The sequence below is a fragment of the Notothenia rossii genome (assembly GCF_949606895.1).
Source record: "Notothenia rossii genome assembly, chromosome: 5".
In the NCBI taxonomy this organism is placed as follows: Eukaryota; Metazoa; Chordata; class Actinopteri; order Perciformes; family Nototheniidae; genus Notothenia; species Notothenia rossii.
In genome coordinates, this window is record NC_136903.1 from 84,481,634 (window position 1) to 84,501,836 (window position 20,203).

The following is a 20,203-nucleotide window of genomic DNA, read 5'->3' on the forward strand; positions in this document are numbered from 1 at the left end:
TCTTTATCACATATTCACACAAACAAAAAACAAGAGCAGTCGTATTTAAAGTCGACTTTTGAAGTCTTTATTTGGGATCACAGTGGAGCACAGCTGTTGCAGCTGGCTGGCTGTGAAATGTCTGGCTGCAGCGTCCGCCCTCGCATCACTCAGCGTGCTGCAATACACAAGACGGGGGTGTTTATTAGCAACCACATACACAGAGTCACATGTTACTCATGACCGCACTCAGATCACATGAGAGGGCTATGAGGTCATCTTCGACAGAGGATTACATCGTCTGCTCTCAGATATGTTCTTGTACTGAAGCCTGCTGGCTAATTTTAATAAATTCTTCTAAAAGGTCATTCAATTTTGAAACATGCTGTAATATGAAATGTATTTAGTTTGCGAACCTTGCTTCCTTGGTCACGGGAGCGGACGCGGAGCTTGTTGACCTGCGTTTCGGCCGTATCAGCCCTCTCCGCGGCGTCATCCAGCTCGTGCTGCAGCTTCCTGTACTTGGAGAGGCCGGTGTTCGCCTGCTCCTCCTGCAGAGAGGAGGAGACAGAAGGCTCGTTGGTTATTCAATCATTCATCAGTGAGCGTACAGAATTGTTAAACTTCTGATTGTTAACTCACCGCTTCTTCAGTCTGTCTCTTGTAACTCTTCATTTTGGCCTGCAGCTTGTCGATGAGGTCCTGCATGCGGATCAGGTTCTTCTTGTCTTCATCAGCCTGCACACACAACGTTTGATCTCTTAAAAAACATTCATTCATATTTCCATACCTTGGCATGTCTTATGTGCAAACAGTGTTGGTTTACCTGGTAGGAGAGCTCTTTGATTCTCCTCTCGTACTTGCGTACTCCCTTCTGATACTCCTGGCTCTTCTTTTGCTCTATCTCCATTTCATTCTCCAGTTCTTTGACCTACCAGAAAGAAACCTCCACTTATTACACACAAACTACCCATTACATGTATTATCGGGTCTGATAGGGGCTTCACAATTCTTAAATTCGTTTCATCTCTCACCCTGGCCTCCAGCTTCTGGACCTGCTTCTTGCCGCCCTTGAGGGCGATCTGCTCAGCTTCGTCCAGACGCATCTGCAGATCCTTTATGGTCTGCTCCATGTTCTTCTTCATCCTCTCCAGATGGGAGCTGGTGTCCTGCTCCTTCTTCAGCTCCTCTGCCATCATGGCTGCCTACAAATCAAACAAAGGATCAGAGATGAACATTACATGTACTCTGAGAATAAATACCAAATAACTGAATGTTACAAACAAGCTTAAAGGTGGGGTAGGTAAGTTTGAGAAACCGGCTCGAGATACACTTTTTGTTATATTCCATGGAATGCTCTTAACATCCCGATGGCAATGAATATCTGAAGTGCTTTGACAAAAAAATCCATAAAATATTTAATCTCTGGAAGCCGTAGTACTGTAAAAAGCACGACCAATTATTTGAGCCGGCCCGGCTAAAATAACTGGATGGCCTACCTGCCTGTCAGACTTCCATCTGTGCACAAACTTATCTCGTGCCCTCATTGGTCATGTGTGCGGAGTCAACCTGATTACTAGCAAACACCCTTCAGATACATTCCATTCTGTAGTGTAAATGTTTATTCCATTTCTTACGTCAGTGATGGCCTTTTTGGCCTTCTCCTCTGCATTACGGCACTCCTGCACGGCATCGTCCACCTCATTTGACAGCGTGGACAGATCGTTCTCCAGCTTCTTCTTGTGGTTGATCAGTCCAGTGTTCTGCAGCAAGAGAGATTTAACAAATAATGTTAGGATTGAAATTTCAGTTTATCTTGTTTCGGATTTAGATTTTTGTCATTTGGATTTTTGTCATTTGGTAACCACTAGTTGGGATCACGCAGTCAGAGCAGCTGAACCAGAAAATAACATATAGGCGAGAAAAACGTACTTTTGCTAATTATTTTCAGCTAACAACCACACATACTGGCTAGCTTGACAAACGAACCCCATCATACCTATCGACTGAAGGTACGTGACCATTCTTTTGATGATTTGTTTATGGAGGCTTCCTTTTTCTAAAGGCCCTGCAGGGTGGTGTTAAATCCTCCTTCCTACCTGAGTGTGCAACAGGTTGACTCTCTCGGTGGCCTCCAGCAGTTCGTGCTCAGCTAGCTTGCGTGCCCGGTCGTTCTGCTCCAGCTGAGCCCTGAGCTCCTCCACCTCCGCACCCAGCAGGTTGTTGCGGCGCTCCGTCACTGCAACCTGCTCCTTCAGCTCCTCGTTCTGGTGAATGTTGTCATCCAGCTCCAACTGAATGTCCTGGAGGCACAAGTGTACGCTCAGATGGCTTGAATGCGTGGCATTTGCTAAAGAATGTTGCACCACAGGTTAGGTTTATTAGGGGGATGCCAGATGGACTCACTTTGATGTGAACCTGCAGGTTTCTCAGGAGCTTCTGGGACTCTGCAGCCTGCCTGTTGGCATGACTCAGCTGCACCTCCATCTCGTTGAGGTCGCCCTCCATCTTCTTCCTCAGGCGCACAGCCTCGTTGCGAGACCTCGCCTCTGCATCCAAATTAGCCTGAAGGGACTCCAGCATTCTCTGGTGGTTACGGCTACAAGTTGAAAGAGATAATGGAGAGAGAATTGTTAGTAAGGGATGATTTACTACAAAGAAATATGAAACAAGTAATCAACACAATTTACCGAAGGCTGTCAATTTCCTCGTCCTTCTCCGCCAGCTTTCTGTCGACCTCTGACTTGATCTGGTTAAGCTCCAGCTGGATGCGCAGAGTTTTGCTTTCTTCATGCTCCAGAGTGCCCTGAGACAGAGAGACAGATACTTAATGCTTGAATATGTGTTGTGGGTCAACCGTGCCAGAAAAGAAGAATAAGAAAGAGGAAGTGCTTACTTCGGCTTCCTCCAGAGCAGCTTGAATCTCGCTTTTCTCCAAGTCCAGACCCTTCTTTATTTTCTCCAGCTCGTGGATGGTCTTCACTCCCTGACTGATTTGATCAGACAGGTCAGAGATCTCCTCTGGGGAAGCAGAGAGATAAACATTTATATATATATTGTATATAAAGTCAAGGTAACGATGAGTTGTATGGAATTGAATATGATGTGACGACAGGTACCTTGGAGGTTCTTGTTCTCTCTCTTCATCGTCTCCAGATGATCCAGAGACTCTTCATATGAGTTCTTCAGTTTGAAGAGCTCAGTGCTCAGGCTGCGAGACTCTTTTTGAGATCCCTCCAGCTCTGCCTGGCACTCTTCATACTTCTGCTTCCACTCAGCCAGCACCTTGAGGAATAAGACACATTTTTGCTTTTGAGAACAAATCAGGAGTCGTCCTGGATGTACATGAGACCATAACCCAGTGCTATTGTGACCTAAACATATGCAAACATGGGTTTCAATGTATCTGACTACATTGGGTGACTTCACATGTAGCCTCCATATTAGTTGCCATACCTTGTCAAAGTTGCGCTGCTTCTTGTCCAGCGCAGCAGCTGCAGCATTGGAGCGCTCCAGATCAATGACCAGGTCCTCGATCTCTGTCTGGAGCCGATGTTTAGTCTTCTCCAGGGAGGAGCACTTGGCATTTGTAGCCTCCACCGTTTCTTCGGCGTCCTGCAGACGCGTCACCAGCTTCTTCCTATTGAGAGGTAACCGCATTTAACTCTCATTGTTCAAAGCATCGCTGCATATTCGTCGAATTCTGTACGTTGAAAACAAATCCAACTCACTTGGCTTCCTCCAGCTCCTCGGTCCTCTGGATGGCGTCAGTTTCATACTTAGTCCTCCACTGAGCCACCTCGGCATTGGCCTTGGACAGACCTCTCTGCAACTCAGCCTTGTTCTCCTGCTCCTCGTCGTACTGCTCTCTCAGAAGGTCACAGTCGTGTCGAGATGACTGCAGCGCATGGGCCAGGGCGTTCTTAGCCTTGTTCTCCTCCTCCAGCTGTTTCTTGAGCTCCTCCACATTCTGGCTGTAGGAGTTCTTGGCTCGCTGGAGCTGTGAGACCGTGGACTCGCGCTCTTCAAGCTTCCTGCCCACCTCGGCTACATCATGGAGAACAAGGTACCTGTATTAGTACCAATCTAATCCACTTTATTTATATAGCACATATTAAAAACAGAGGGTTTTACTGAAGTGCTTCACAGCAGACATAACATTATAAGAAAATATAATATTACAATAATAGATCAAAGGCACATAAGGGCTATGGACAGACAAATAAAAGCATAACCATCGATAAAACTGACTCGAGAGCGAGGGAAAAGAGGTGGGTCTTCAAGCGGGACTTTAACGTTTGAAGGGTGGGCGAGAATTTGACATGGGGGGGGGCAGGTCGTTCCAGAGCCTGGGGGCTACCGCTAAGAAGGCTCGGTCTCCCCTGGTCTTTTCCCTAGTTTTTGGGACTACCAGCAGCAGCTGATCAGACGACCTCAACCGGGTCTTTCAAATCAGTTTGTAAGGTTTATGATGACATGAATGCTCCTTACCGCTCTCAGCCTGAGCACGGGCCTTCTGGGTAGTGGTGTCGTTGAGCTGCCTCTGGAGCTCCTCCCCCTTGGCTTTAGCCTCGTTCATTTGGTCTTCATACAGGCGGCACATCTTCTCTGAAGTGGCCTGCAAACAAAAGATGCATTTATAGATGTTTGAGGGATTGGTCTAGTTTGGTTGCACCCTACGTTCAGATTGTCTCTCCTCTACCTTGCCCTTGGACAGCTGCTCCACGGTAGAGGCCAGATCATCGACCTCCATCTTGGCCTCGGCCCTCTCCTTCTCCAGCTTCTGCTTGACTCTCTGCAGGCTGTCGATCTGCTCGCTCAGCTCCGCCACGCTGTCTGCGTGCTTCTTCCGCAGAGTGGCGGTCGTGGCGTCGTGGTGCAGCATGGCTTCCTCCAGGTCTCGACGCAGCTTCAGGAAATCAGCTTCCCTCTTCTTGTTGAACTCGATCTGGGCCACGGTTGCCCCCCCGGCCTCCTCCAGGCGCCCAGGCGCTCGCTCAGCTCCTCTAGCTCTCGAGCCACATCGGCATGCTGCTTCTCCACCTTGGCCCTGCAAGCCCGGTCGGCCTCCAGCTCCTCCTCCAGCTCCTCCATTCGAGCCTGGAGGAAAGCAATGCTCAGTTAGATCACCAAACGATGTTCTTGACTGCTCATGCCCGAAGGTCAGAGACTGGTTTCTACCTGTAGCTCCTTTATCTTCTTCTCCAGCTGATTCACCAAGGCTTGCTCGTCTTCAACCCTTGCACTCATAGAATTCATTTCAAAGTCTTTTCTGTAAGAAAACATTCGACAATCTTTGTTAATCATTGCTTTTTAATAGCAAGAAGATATTTCTGTGAATGATAACACTCACTTTTTCAGCTTCTCTTCGAGTTGCTGCTTGTCGTTCTCCAAGTCCATCACCGACTCCAGGGAGAGTTTCAGATCTCCCTCCAGCTTACGTTTGACCCGTTCCAGGTCCATGCGCAGCTTCTTCTCTTGCTCCAGTGATCCCTCCAGCTAATTTACAGAAGAGACGTTAAAACTTTTAACATGTCATGCAAACAGTAATACCATCTTTTACATGAGATACACTCACATCGTCTACTTGTTGCTCCAGCTTTGCTTTGGCTTTGGTCAGAGTGTTGACTTTGTCTTCCTCCGCCTGCAGGTCGTCCAGAGTCTGCTGGTGAGCCTCCTGAAGAGCCTTCTTCTCTTTGGTCAACCTCAGGATGGTTTCATCCAGCACCGCCATTTCCTCAATCAGGTTTTTCACCTGCGAGCCAGAACAATAAGCACCTTAGACTCACATAAAGGAGAACATCAAAAGAAAATCGGATTGTTCTGTGGCCTCTGTAGGTCACTCCTCTCTCCTTACCTTGTTCTCGGTGGAGTGTTTCTCCTTTTCCACTTTAGCCAGAGTGGTCTCCAGGTCGTCGATGTCTCTCTTCAGCTCGGCGCACTCGTCCTCCAGCTTGCGCTTCTTGGCGAGAACATTAGAGCTGATCTCCTCCTCATCCTCTAGCCTCTCCGTGACCTCCTTCCATTTGGCATCCAGCTGGATCTTAGTTTTGATGAGCTGCTCACAGCGGTCCTCGGCATCTGTAAGATTGTCCTGCTCCTAAAGAAACGGGATTATTTGTTGAGTGTTTTCCCACGCTACGATCTGTCTTTTCAAAAGCTGAATGTGTGAGTATGACTTACAGCCTGCAGCTGTAGAGAGAGATCCCTCTTCTCTTGGACCAGGCTGACCTGCTTCTCCTCCATCTCTTTGCGCTTGACCTCTGATTTATCCAGAGCGTCCTTCAGCTTGGTCATCTCGTCCTTCAGAGCGGCCAGCTCTTTCTCGGTGGCGGCGCTCTTCAGCAGGGGCTTGATTTTGAAGAAGAGCTTCATCCAGGGCCAGTGCTTGACAGCGTTAAAGGCGCGGATGTTCCACTGGATGATCATGAGAGCCTCCCTAAAAAGACAAATCAGGAGGGATTAAAGAGTTTTTAACTTTTTTTCTTGTCAGGTTTTAAAATAAATATAAAATGGCACAGAAAACAACCATTCCCTTCCGGTGTGTTCCGGTTTTACTGGATGAAAACGATGCTATTGTTGGCATTGGACTTCATATTTTTCACAAAGTTGGTCTACAATAAAAAATGTGGCAATCCTAGTTCTAAATATTTATTTTAAAGTATTGGATAAATACGATAAGTACATTTCCATTCTGAGAAACGCGCTGCAATTTCAGAAACGATGAAAACACATGAGCAGCTGCAACTTGCGCAGGGTTTAATTAAAGCGGCTAAAAAGTGATGCTCACAGCTGGGACCGCGGCGTTGGCGTTATGATATTATAAAGTTGGCCAACGATCACTGTCACTGGAAAATGACTAGCTAGGCTGCTGTAAGCTAGCTAGCTAACGTAGCTAACCTAGTCATTTCAAATAGACTCACAAAACACTTACAATTATGAAACAGACTAACTGTGCCAAAAAGTGCAGACAATCGTTTGCTTGAAGAGAAGAAGGAAAATTAGGCCGCTAAAAGTCTGGATAAATAGTTTGAGGCTTCTGCCACTTATTATACAAAAGTCAACTTAATTCAACCAAACTAAAAATAGAAATATGATATCAACATCCACTTGTATAAAAAACAATACAATTAAAATAACTAAATATAAATCCACACATTTTGAATATTACATTGATGAGATGTCGCTGGAGTTCATCGCGGTTAAATCGACTAGGAGTCAAGTTCAGATCAAGTTAAGAGAAGAAGGTCAGAAAGATTTATGCTGGAGCTCCCCGTTTATTTATTTAGTAACTCATTTTGGCACCAATCCTGCTGCTATCCACTCTCTAGTATCTAATCATACACAGAGGGATGGGGAAATGAAATCATACACCTTTGATGTTTCATCACCGTGCCCAAACAGGGTTACCAGATTTTGTCTTGATTTAGTCTCAGTAGAATGGCGCCTCGCAGCCCTAAATATGGACCCGGTCAAGGACTCCCTGTCAGTCTTTAGAGGGTGAGTTTGAGAGAGCTTGCACACACTCCAGGGTGGGAGGTGTGTGTGTGTGTGTGTTTGGGAGGGGTTGATGATTGCATTTTTGACATGACTCCATACCGGGGTGCCTCTCAAAAGGTGAGCGTCTGTGTTTATTTAGAAACTTAAGCCCTCTGTCCAACCACCGACTTTAATCCTCTGTCACTCGCCACATATCCCACCAATGCACTCACTTAGAAGTGCAGGCGCCGCGGACAAAAGGGTCCAGGGGCCATCTAGGGGGGGGGCCGGGGGTTGTATTTTTAGGGAGGGCCTCAAAGCAGCTGCCACTTGACACATGTCGCCACCTGGCTCTGCGGACACCGTCAGCATTGTTTAACTCAGAGAGAGACAGGATGGAGAGAATGGCCGGAGACCTGCAGGAGTGTGTGTGTGTGTGTGTGTGTCTGTAGGAGAACGACAGGGCCCTTATTAACTGAAGGGCCACACACATGCCTGGTCACCATACAAGGGCGAGCACACGCCTCACACACGCCGATAACACTGCCCTTGCATGCCACACATACTGCAGCGAGGGAGTGAACACTGAGGTGTAGAGTAACACAGGATGATTGTGTTTCCATTGAACCTGTTCAAAACAGCAACTGTTGGGGGGGGGGGTCTCAACGTCTTAACCTTCCTGTGAGATTTCAAGCTTTTCTCTGCCTGTTAATACATTTGCTATTCAGTCAGGTTCATAAAATGTTTTGATTTTGTCAACGAAAGTCTCTTCTTACTTCATATCTGAGAACTTATTCAGCTCCTTCCTCATCATCCGGCCCCGAGCGGCCGCCTGCAGCAGCGTCAGGATTTTAGCCAGACGCTCGTCCCTCATTTCCTCGAGGACACCCAGCAGGCCGGCCTTAAAGAACACCTACAGGAAGACAAGACACCGGGGGGTAAAAGGAAACAATGATTAAGGGTTTGACATGAGTATCTTTTGAGAGAACTAAAAAACACCTCACCAAAAAAGAACCTCATGACACAACTAAAACTGAAATTCAACAAAAAAGACACCATCAATTTTGTAATCCTACCTTTGTGTGTCCAAATCTGTACTGGTTGTGGTCGATGTCCAGGGAGGCCAGCAGCTTCTCTGCAGCCATCCTGCTGTCCATGAACTTATCATCGGGGACGCATTGAGGGTTCAGGATGCGGTAGCTGAATCGATGAATAAAAGAGTATTTTAGGATTTCAACGGGACCTAAGATGGATGTGAGAATATGTAGAAGTGATCTTATCTGTACCGCTGTTTGAATTCAGCGTAGAGGAGGCGGTTGGGAAAGCCTTTCCTGCAGATCCTGATGCCTTCCAGCACGCCGTTGCAGCGCAGCTGGTGCAGAACCAAAAAGGCGTCCATGATCCCTGCAAAAACAAGTAAAAAAAACATTGGCCAAATCCTATTTTTTGGCTCTTTGGCTTTAGATATGCAGTGGTGATGATGATGATGATGATGATGATGATGATGATGATGATGATGATGATGCTGTGAGTTACCTGGAGTCTTGGTCTCATTAGGGATGATGCAGCGCACAAAGTGAGGCTGGGTGCTGCGCAGGTTGGTCATCAGCTTGTTAAGGTTTTCCTGTCGGAAAGGAGAGGTACAGCAAATCAAGTTAAATGACTAATAACACCTTGACTATTGGACAATTCAAACTAAATATGTAAATGTTATTATTCTGCAGAACTTTCCTTACACGTGAGTTCCTTGATGTAAAGAGGAGAGAGCCAGCACAGACTTAAAGTGATGTTCATGTGATCATTGCCCTAAACATCACTGCAAGTCTTAACTGCCTCCGTCCCAGCCGTCCAATGACACCATTTCTCGCACCACATGCAACATGTAAAGATATTCAGAATAACGTCTGTCTGCAGTAACGGATCATTCGCCCTGTGGGGTCAGTCTCACCTTGTGAAGCTGAGACACGGTCTGGAAAGACGCCGCCTTCTTCCTCTTTTCCTTGGTGCCAGCTTTGGGTTCAGCCACTGAGAGGTGATACACAGACTGATTCATTTCTGTTGGTTTCCTTCTTTTTGCTACAGCCTTCTGTCAGAGACCTGTTTACTGTACCTGAGTCTGAGTTCACGTAGTTCTCGTACAGAGAAGCTATCAGCTTGTTGGACGACTTCCGGAAACAAGCCACCACCGTCTCGTTCAGAGGGTCTTTGTTTTTCTCCAGCCAGCCAGCAATGTTATACGGTACCTATTGAGGAAACAGTGAAATCCATTATTATTTCATTCTGTATTCAAGGATTAAGGTTGAAAGGGCTTTAGTGAGAGCACTTACCACGCCCGCGTAGTGCCCCAGCTCAAAATGCGCCTCGTACTTGCGCTTCTTGTCCGGCCGCGGCTTTTGGAAGTTAGGCGACTTGCCGATGTGATTATCGTACATCTTGGCTTTGAAGCTGCTGTCTGTGGCCTTTGGGAACATGCACTCCTCTTCAAGGATGGACATGATGCCCAGCGGCTGGAGGGAAACAGAGGGTCACATATACGTGTCTTCGAAACTCATTAATGTTTTTCTATTGAGGATAAAACGCTTCGTTCACCTTTTCGATGAGATCGATGCAAGCCTGAAGGTCGAGCCCGAAGTCGATGAAGGTCCACTCGATGCCCTCCCTCTTGTACTCCTCCTGCTCCAGGATGAACATGTGGTGGTTGAAATACTGTTGCAGTTTCTCATTGGTGAAGTTGATGCACAGCTGCTCGAAGCTGTTGAGCTGCGATGAGAGAGGAACAGGTGTTCAGAGGGAGATTCAGAAACATGAAAAACATATTCCTGCTGAAAATTATTAATCACAATCAGAAACCAATAAGCACCTGTTGATACTTAACCAAAAGATGGCCATAGAAATAGAGAAATCTATTTTAAAAAATGATAAATAATTGCAGTACGGATCAACTTACTTCAAAGATCTCGAACCCGGCGATGTCCAGCACCCCGATGAAGTACTGGCGAGGCAGCGAGGTGTACAGCGTGCGGTTGATCCGCCCCACCAGCCACTTGAACATACGGTCATACGTGGCTTTGGCCAGAGCGCCGACGGAGAAGTTAACCTACACACACACACACACACACACACACACACACACACACACACACACACACACACACACACACACACACACACACACACACACACACACACACACACACACACACACACACACACACACACACACACACACACACACACACACACACACAGCTGTCATTCACATGAATAGCCTCTGTTGCTTAGATACCGAACTCTAGTGTGTGTGGAGTGGCAAGTGTATTGACTGTATCGATTAAGACACGTCCATCAGGCAGAACATAGTGACACACTGAATTGTATTCTACTCTGAAAACATTTGACAGACTAGGAACATGTTTGATCTGATTTAATATATGTACTGTGTTGTGCCTCATCATTGTCTTACAGATATTTACATCAATAATGAAACATAGACTTTGGATGTTTCATCTCCTCACCTGTTCGACGTTCTGCCCCTTCACCACGTACTCGTTCCCCACCTTCACCCTCGGGTGCAGGAGGCCCTTGATGAGGTCGGCTGAGCTGACGCCCATCAGGTACGAGGCCTTGTCCGCACCTGTTATCGAACAGGACAAAAGAAACCATAAATAACTTGCTTTGACCTAATCTACCTAATCCTAATCTGTCTTTGTTACTGTCTCTTACTTTCAGTGCCGTCGGCCTCCGCCTGCTCCTCGCGCTGCTTCAGCTTGAACTTCATGTTTCCAAAGTGCATGATGGCCCCCACTATTTTATAGCAGCCGTACTTCTCATCCGACAGAAAGCCCAGGATGTCCATGGCGTGCTGTGAGGAAACAGAGGTAGGTCATGTTACAACTTTAAAACCTAATCAATGTTTCCCATGTGGAATCAGCCCTTTTGATCAATTAAAATGTTAATATATTTTCCTCTGCTGCAAAATGAGGGCTCTTACATCGGTGGCCATCAGCTCCTGTCCGTCGTCCATGTTCTCCACGGAGATCACGCCCTGGGAGCAGAAGTGGTAATCGTACGGGTTGGAGGACACCAGCAGCATGTCTGAAACAAAACGTTTACAGGGTCACGTTCAGAGTCCTGCAGAGGGACGTGAGGAAATATCCAAACGCAGCCCGAATAACTCACCTAACAGTTCGGGTTTCTTCTGCGACATGATCTGGTAGTAGATGTGGTAGCTCCTCTCTCCGGGCTGCTGGAATATCACTCTCGATTTTTCCAGAAGATCTAAACGGCAGATAGGAGAGTTCATATTAGACGTGTAACAAGAAGAGAAATACAGCATGAATTCATTCTTTGAATATGGACTCACATATGTCAATATCAGAGGAGGCCAGTTTGCCAGTCGGTCCAAAGTGGATCCTAATGAACTTGCCCTGTTAGGGAAAGGAAAGGTAAATAAGCCAAATAAAGCCAAATAAATAGCAGTATTTTATTTCATATTAATGTTTATACTGTATACAATATGCAGGGGGTTTTCCAGGTACTCACAAAGCGGGATGAGTTGTCATTCCTTAGCGTTTTGGCATTTCCAAACGCCTCCATGGCGGGGTTCGCCTCAATGATTTGATCCTCAAGAGTCCCCTGGGCCAGACAAAATAAATGTTAAGTAAGTCAAATACTCAGTCACATTATTTTTTATGACATAATGAATTATTAATCGCTGTTTTTTATTTGAAACTTACCGCTGTTTTCGTGGTAGGACCTTGCTGTAAAGGGGAAGGTAAGAAGCCTGTGAGTGTCAGGTCTCATGAAGCATGATTGAATAATGCTTTCACAAGGAAAGGGGGACATTATGACCAACTGGAGAATTAGATCGTGATTGTTAAAGCTTTGGTAAAAAAGACAATGACCACCTTGTTTTATATGATGGTGTGAACGCGGGGGAGATAAAAGGTAAAAGGAAAAATGAACACAAGAAAGTCAAAACTCAAAGCAAAGGGAAAGAAAATGGAAAAATTTGAGCCAAAAAAAGAGGAAATGACATGGAAAGGGAAAAATAAAAATAGTTAAAAAATCAATAAGAAAGAGTAAAGTGGCTGGAAAGGGCTTCACAACAATGAGGGTAAAGACATGAATGTAATTTCAGATTCACCATGAGGGAAATGTAAGGAACGGTTTAAAGGGGATTCCTGGGACCAAAAATGAAGAAAATACAGCAAAAAAAAGAAGAAGCTGGGAACAAAAAAAAAAAGTTTGCCACATCAGCCTTACTCCTTTCTTGGCAGTTGATTCCCCAATAGCTGCCACATTGGCAAAATACTGAATGACACGTTTCGTGTTGACAGTTTTGCCAGCACCGGATTCTCCGCTATAGGAGTGTGAAAAAATAACACAGTGTATATATACAACAGGTAAACACCGGCCAGAAAACTGTGTAGCAAAATAATTACAAAACAGGAAGGAAAAGTAAAAAATAAAGGTTTCAGTAAAAGTCAAAAAAGTTGGCGAAAAAAATGAAATCTTTAAAGTTGCTGTGTGTGGATGATCTATATTGTATATTGCTGCTTATACAGATCTAAAGCAGTAAATACTTACGTGATGAGCATGGACTGGTTCTCCCGATCTGAGGGAGAGAAAATAACACCAGGCTTTTAACAACTGACTGACAAACGTGAGCGTCTATATTTTGTATCAGTTCGTGTGTGTAAAGCTTTGACTTACTAACGTACTTATTCCACATTTGAATACAAGTCCTGCATTAAAAATATTTTGCCTAAGTCAACTCATTGTTTTGTTTTTTATTATAATATTAAGTAATTATTATTGACGCAGTGACTTGTAAGATACATTTGAATGTAGCTGGCTGTAATTGAACCAGATTTACTTTTTTTAAAAATATTATTTTCCAATGAATTCACAGAAATAGTGCATTGCATTTCACTTTCATTAAAAGTAAGTGAGTAGTAAATGGCATTACATTAAAACACTTAAATAAATTATAGGAACCTCAAATGTTTCACGCAGGTTCACTTGAGTGAGTGTACTTTCCACCACTGTTTGTGTGTACTGTGCGTGTTTATAATATCACGTGCAATATAAGTGCACTCACTGCTCAGCATGTCATTGTACGCATTGTCTGCGATGGAGTAGATGTGCGGTGGTGCCTCAGAGCGGCGTTTGCCTTTGTAGGCGGCGATCACAGCGGCGGTGTAGACGGGAAGCCATTTGTACGGATTCATCGTCACACAGAAGAGCCCGGAGTACGTCTGAGGAGGAGACACAACATTATCATACAAGGTGACAGGCTGACATTGCTCAGGCTTGAACTGTGTAACTTCATCTGGATGATGATGCCTCTCTAGGGAACATGGGATGGGGGAAGTACCGTTGCTCCATAACGGGATACTCACGTAGATCATCCAGGCAGAGTAGCGTCTGCGCAGGTTGAACAGCACCGAGGCCTCGTTCAGGTGCGTCAGCATGGCCATGTCTTCGATCATGTCATACTTCGGAGGATTCATCTGCTGGATGTCGCTCTCCTTCACCGTCAGAGTCTGAAGGGACGAACACAGGCGGGCATGAGAAAGGGATCATGGGTGTTTAAAGTGTTTTCATGTATACACAGTGATGGTTACTTACCCTTCCATCTGTGCTATCAACAATGACTTTGTCACCGCTGCGCTCCTTGATCTCGATCTCGATGTACGCTTCCTTTTCATCCGGGACCCAGGCCCGCTTCTTACCTAACAGGACAGCAGAGGGGGGGCAGTGTGAGGGAGGAAGCAACAAAACGTTCCATAATACACATGTTGGCAGAGATAAATAAAATAAAAATATTTAAAGAAATACAACAAAAAATCTGTTAGAATATTTTGCAAATATACTCAAATGGAAATCTTAAAACTTGAATGATGTAGTTCCTTTAACAAAACAATGTTATGATCAAATAATGATACATTACTTTACTTAAAAAAATAAAGTTTGTGGTATTATCTAACTCGTTTTATGAAGTTATATTACATTTGTATATTGTGTTACTTATTTTTACCACAAGCTAAACACCTTTTGATATTCGTTTTATAAAGTATTGTTATTTAACATGTGGTGTGTCTAACACCAAATAACTACACATTCTGGATCACTTAGGGCGAGATTAAACACTATAATAGGTATTGTGTTAACAAAAACAAAAATTCACACCAGTGCAATAAAGGCAACTGCAATTTCGCTCCATCTGCTGATTGTTTGCCATATTTAAAAAGAGAAACTAATTAAACGTTGAATTAAAAACGAAGTTAACCTGTGATCTGAATATTTGTATTTCATGTGATCTACCCTACAAGGTTTCGTTTCTCTGAAGTCTCATAGGCCTACCGTCAAAAGCCACGGTGTGCGACGCCATCAGCTCCAGCTCAGATTTGCGTAAAAACTGAGCAGCCTCCCCGAACTCCTTCCTGTCGTAGCGTGACATGGTGGCAGCTGCTTCCCGGTCCAAAAACAACCGGAGAGACCAGCGACTCGGACGAGGTGAGGAATTCCTTTTGTGGGAAAACAAAACTTTGCATTAGGGTGAGTAGTTCTTTAAAACTTCAGTCTTGATGAAAAACAGAGTGGCCATGAAGACACTTGTGCGTAAAAAGCGCAAATCCACCAACACCAAGTGAGAACAAAAGGAAAAAAAACTGAAATCGCGTTATCTGACACCTGCCAGCAGAGATAAACAATATCACTACATTACTTTAAGGATATTATAACTAAACAAGACGATTTAAAGGGCAGCCAACCGCGCGTAAAATGCGTAATCAACCTACCAAACAGGCAAAAAGCTGTCCACTGACTTCAGGAAGATCACAACGAAATGACAACTTGCTGAGATGTGCCCTCCTTTATACTGTGTTCCTCAAGGTCACGGTCAGTGAACATGTGTCCCTCATTAGCATATGCCACCTCCTCCCACGCCTATTGGTGCTGGGCGCCTGTCTCAATTGACACAAAAGGAAAGCTACGTTTTTGTCATTGCGCTAAATCCAAGCCGGCTATTTTTGTATCCCAGTTATTTTATGCACTGTACACACTGGAGGGAGTGGGAGAGAGTTGCATTTGGAGCATCCCTGCAGGGGGGATTTTTCACTCAGTAGAATTTGAAGGGTGCTACATCATTGCCTCACACAACATGAAAATTAAGCCCCAAATTAAAGAATATGAAAGATGATTCAGGTTCAGTTTAAGTACAAATCTAGAAATGGATTATTGATGTTATTCTCACTTAAACTCCTGAACTCTTCCCACTTTAGGTGACTGTGATGCTTATTGACTCTAAGTAATAGCCATGCAGCCTTCTTGTTGTTATGTGCCCAGAGGGATGTTTGCTATTGTGTGTGGCCACGGAGGATGCAACCTTAGAAGAGATTATTTCAGGAGCAGTGTGGCATTAAAAATGCTACTATAAATACACTACATTATATTAATAGAGAGAAACATGGCGCGTGGCTCATGTCACACAATAAAGTGCCTCGCATGAATTTAAAAGCAATAAACACGAGCGACGAGTCATTCCAGGTATGGGATGAAAGATCTTAATTTTTATTCTAGTTTTTCAGTTTCTGGAAGCTGTCAGCCAGCAATAAGTGGAGCTTTGGCACCAGGGACTGGGGTGAGTTATAAAGTATGATGGTAACTATCCACTGGTAGCATGCTGTGTTATATAGCTGCTGTGATTTTGTGTATCCAGTCATTCTGGCATTAGCACTGCGCCTCTCACACTCTGGCTCCACAAGATCTGACCTTCAGAGCAAGGGGAGAGGTTGGTGCCTGGTATGGGAGCAGGGTGACAGTGCAGCCCGGGGGGAGGGAAGGGGACCAGAGTTTCTCAGAATAGACAAAGCCAGAGTCCAGCATTCCTGATAGGGAGATTGACTGTTAACTGTTGGCTGCGTCGAACCTGCAAAACGCCACGTTAGATCAGCTTAAGATGGCCGTCTACTTCCAACGTAGACTTTTACAAGCTTACTTTAATCGACAAAAAGCTTAATTTTCTCTCAGCACAAACATAGAAACAAGAAATGGCGTCTTGGCTTGAGGGGAGGGCGACCATCTTTGTTGATGCCGTTATCTGTCGCCGTGGCAGATTGAGAGGTGTTTCCGTGATGGCTCAAACTTTCTCGGGCATCAGTGAGATAGAGAGGGCCGGAGCTATTCTGGGATAAGGGGCTCTTCAGAGAGGCAGAGGCTGCTTTATGTACTATGCCACTTGCTGCACCATTTGAAAAAAAAGCTGGAATGCTGATAACACATGAGGAGGAGGAGATGAATCCCAAAGTCCCCAGAGCTACTGGCTTTAAATAAGTCCACATACTCCGGCACGTAAACACACACACACACACACTTAGGGAAGTGCATGCTGTGATAGCGTCGTCCCTCAGCACATCTCTCTGCTTCGCTGCAGTCCGCTGCAACAGCTGACTTCTCAGAGCTCTCCTTACATCCCCCGTGTTCCTTAAAATCATTTAGACCCTAATGTGGCCAGACCCATTAAGTCTCATGTTTTGATTATTGGACATTTGTTCGGCTTTGAATTACCTCCAAGTATAAATTGACCAAACCGACGCCCAGCAGCATGCCTCGGCCCTCGAAATGCAGGCTCCATGATCTCAGTTCACAGCAGTGGATCTGGTGATGTGCAAAGCGAGGAGCCGACATTTTGGGCATCAGGGCTTGATCTGGGGGTCTGTCACAGTTGTTTTGAATCGTCATGCGGAGAATGCCAGCAGGCTTAGGCAGCGGGATGGAGAGAGATTGTGAATTATGAGTTCAGTCTCTCTCGGCTGAGTTTAATCCCGCACCTCTCTGTGTTCGGCTTCTGCACAGGTGGGACTGTTCATCAGAGGCAAAACAAGACTTCATTAGAAAGAACAGACAGCTTCCAGAAGCAGAAATGGGTTTATTACCAAGTAGGTTTTCACATACCAGGAATTTGCTTTGGTGTAAATGTTGCATATGACAGAAAAAGATTACATTTGTTGTTGTTGTTGATGTTTTTTAAACCAGCAAAAATAGTCCTATTGTAATACATTGAAAATAGACAATATTTACACAAAATATAAATAAACAAGAAAAAGAGTACAGTAAAAATAAAAGATGACAAATGTTCAAAGTGTGGAGCAGAAATGTGCATCATGTTCAAAGGGTTGTTCAGGATTTACAGCATTAAATAACAATATATTGTTCGCATGATGGGCTTTAATGTAATGTATGATGTTTTAATGAAGTGGGGGCCTTGTTAAATATCTATTCATTTGATTGTTCTGCTAATAAGTTATGATCAATGTTATGATTCTAATTGTAATGTTAACAGCCATATCAAGTCAGTAACAAAGTCAGCCTGTCATGACTTAAAAATAAAGCAGCACTCGGAGGTTATATCACGGACTGGATCCAGAGAAATGACATGAGGTCTCTGCTCTGGCCACCGGTTAGTTATTGAATTGATTTAAAGCGACTGCTGCCACATTTCTGACCTTCTTCGTCTCTCCGATGCACCCGGCAGGCCTCTGAGGTCACCTGGAAAATGTTTTCTGACTGTTCACAGACTCGGAAAACAAAACACGTTGAAGCTACTTTTAGTTATTGAACAAAACAGCCAGAGGAACTTAGATTTGAACCTTGGCGGAAGCTTTAACGTTCATGATTACATTTGAACAACAATTTCACTCTATTTTTATCACTATGTTCTCTCAACTTTTTATTTTCATAAAACAATTGAAAGTTTCCTTATATTGTGTACCCTGTTATTGTTTCAACCTGTGGCTTTTTAAATGTCTTTGTCTAGAAAGAAGCATCTCTTTTATTATATGACTTAAAGCACGTTGAGCTGCTCCTGTGCAGTACGTCTGCTCTATATATAAACGCCTGGATTTTCTATCACTTGTTCTCACTCCTGCTTCACGTTTCAAACCAATCGAGAAGCATTTCTGGTTAGACAAAATGTCTCACACTTATTATTATTGAAACATATTGCTCTATCTGATATCTTTTGTTGAGCTTAACACAAAATCTCCAATAAAATAAATATACCAATATACTTTTTTTATATAAAAATAAATGTTGCTGTAATTGCTTAAACTGATCTTTTCTTTTTTAATTTATTTTCATTGCTATTACTATTTTTATTTCCCTTTTTGTAGAAAAGTTAAGAGTCAATTATTGTAACATATTTATAATATATCATTTGTATCAAGATCTTTTTCATTGAACCTGACACACACTCTAATGAAGCCAACTCAGTGAACATTTTCTAGTTACAGCAGCTTAGAATATGTTGCTGTAAAAAACCCTAACCCTAATAAAAAGTGCTTTGTGCACTCTCAGTTTTTATCTTGTTCTTTTCATTTATTTATTTTACTTCCTTTTTCCCCTTTCTATTAAAAGTTGTATGTAAGTTTGCTTGGTTGCTTATCAGAACAAACATTAAAGGTCCCCTATTATAATAACAACATAATCCCCTCTGTTTCAGTCCTGTTTCCAAAGTGCTGATTCTCTGTCTGTTACTTTAGATGAAAAATAAGGAGCCCCTCCCCACGCCCCTCTGAGAGAGATTTGGTTAAAAATAACACAATGGTGCTCTAGGAGGAGATTCAGGTGATAAGGTGGGGGGGGGGGGGAGGGGGGGTTACCTTGGTTGGTGATTGGCTAATGGTTACTCAAGCCAAAACATCGTTATGACATCATAAAGTGGCCAAAATCTGATCAGCTCATTTTCAGACAGGTTTTTATAGAAATGGATCAGGACAAAAAGTGAGAGAATCTTTTTCCTGAAACTTTCAGAGTCTCTTTCCACAGAGGGGACACATGTTGATGTAGAAGAGACATGAAGAAGTGGATTTTGCATAATAGCTCCCCTTTAATACCCCTGTTTCTCTGCAGCAGTCGCCTAAAAATGGGCGTTGGAGCAGCGTTTCATTTTGGATCAAAGCATTCATCGAGGGTGGATATTTCTGTAATCGCCTCGTGCCTGCCCACAATACCTTGCAGCAACTGTGCAGGCTCAGGTCTTAGGCACCGATTCATCAGAGTGGAGACGGGCTGACGCGTGGCACCAACACACACTAAAGCCCCAATTTACCCCCCCCCCCCCCCCCCCCCTGACATCCACACTACACTCAGAGAGTTAATCAGTCTTTTAGCGGGCTGCGTGGGGCTCTGATACCTCGGCTATTAGCCTCTGGCTCCAGACAATACCCCGGCTCTCTTTGTGTTTGAGTGGTGGTCGGGGGCCCGGCCCGCCCTGCCCTCAGAATGCATGGCAGCCCTCAGCTGTCTTTCTATTTCAGGAGCCGGAGGCATACCTCGGCCCAGCTGGGGCATCAGAGACAATGGGCGCATGCTGCCTTATCCAAACACAGGCCCGCAGACAATCTGACGCACTCCAGGATCCCAGAGAGCCCGCTGCAGCCCAATAAAGCCCAGCAAAGGGTTAACAAGGCTGCAGAGACACTTTACACATCGCTCAGGAGCCTTTTACTCACCGTGAAGAGGGAAGACACGCTACTTTACATTTAGACAACTCTTTTATACAAAACAGCTCACAATTAGTGCAATAAACCATAACGATACAAACTCAGAACAACACAAATATGCAGGTATATAATCAATTCAACAATCAGTTCCAAAACAGACTAAAACCTTTATGTGCTACTGTGTGTGTGTGTGTGTGTGTGTGTGTGTGTGTGTGTGTGTGTGTGTGTGTGTGTGT

At 44.5% G+C, this 20,203-nt stretch overlaps 1 protein-coding gene across 1 annotated transcript; it reads right to left on the bottom strand.

The window, feature by feature from the left end:
* Nucleotides 1-44: 44 nt before the first annotated feature.
* myh7ba (myosin, heavy chain 7B, cardiac muscle, beta a) lies at nt 45-15,362 on the bottom strand. Its single transcript, XM_079680191.1, is given in 44 exon segments — nt 45-157; nt 396-530; nt 622-717; nt 806-910; nt 1,014-1,184; nt 1,617-1,742; nt 2,079-2,282; nt 2,386-2,578; nt 2,670-2,785; nt 2,876-3,000; nt 3,099-3,264; nt 3,436-3,619; nt 3,711-4,026; nt 4,471-4,597; nt 4,682-4,963; nt 4,966-5,079; nt 5,161-5,251; nt 5,333-5,478; nt 5,558-5,734; nt 5,837-6,079; nt 6,163-6,418; nt 8,235-8,371; nt 8,535-8,658; nt 8,745-8,862; nt 8,995-9,082; nt 9,407-9,483; nt 9,569-9,701; nt 9,786-9,965; nt 10,048-10,218; nt 10,406-10,555; nt 10,974-11,092; nt 11,182-11,320; nt 11,450-11,553; nt 11,638-11,736; nt 11,822-11,885; nt 12,001-12,093; nt 12,195-12,218; nt 12,724-12,820; nt 13,048-13,075; nt 13,562-13,718; nt 13,863-14,006; nt 14,092-14,195; nt 14,827-14,990; nt 15,264-15,362. Coding segments are annotated over 43 exon segments (5,832 nt in total). The 5' UTR covers nt 14,924-14,990; nt 15,264-15,362; the 3' UTR covers nt 45-145.
* Between the last annotated feature and the right edge of the window lie 4,841 nt (nt 15,363-20,203).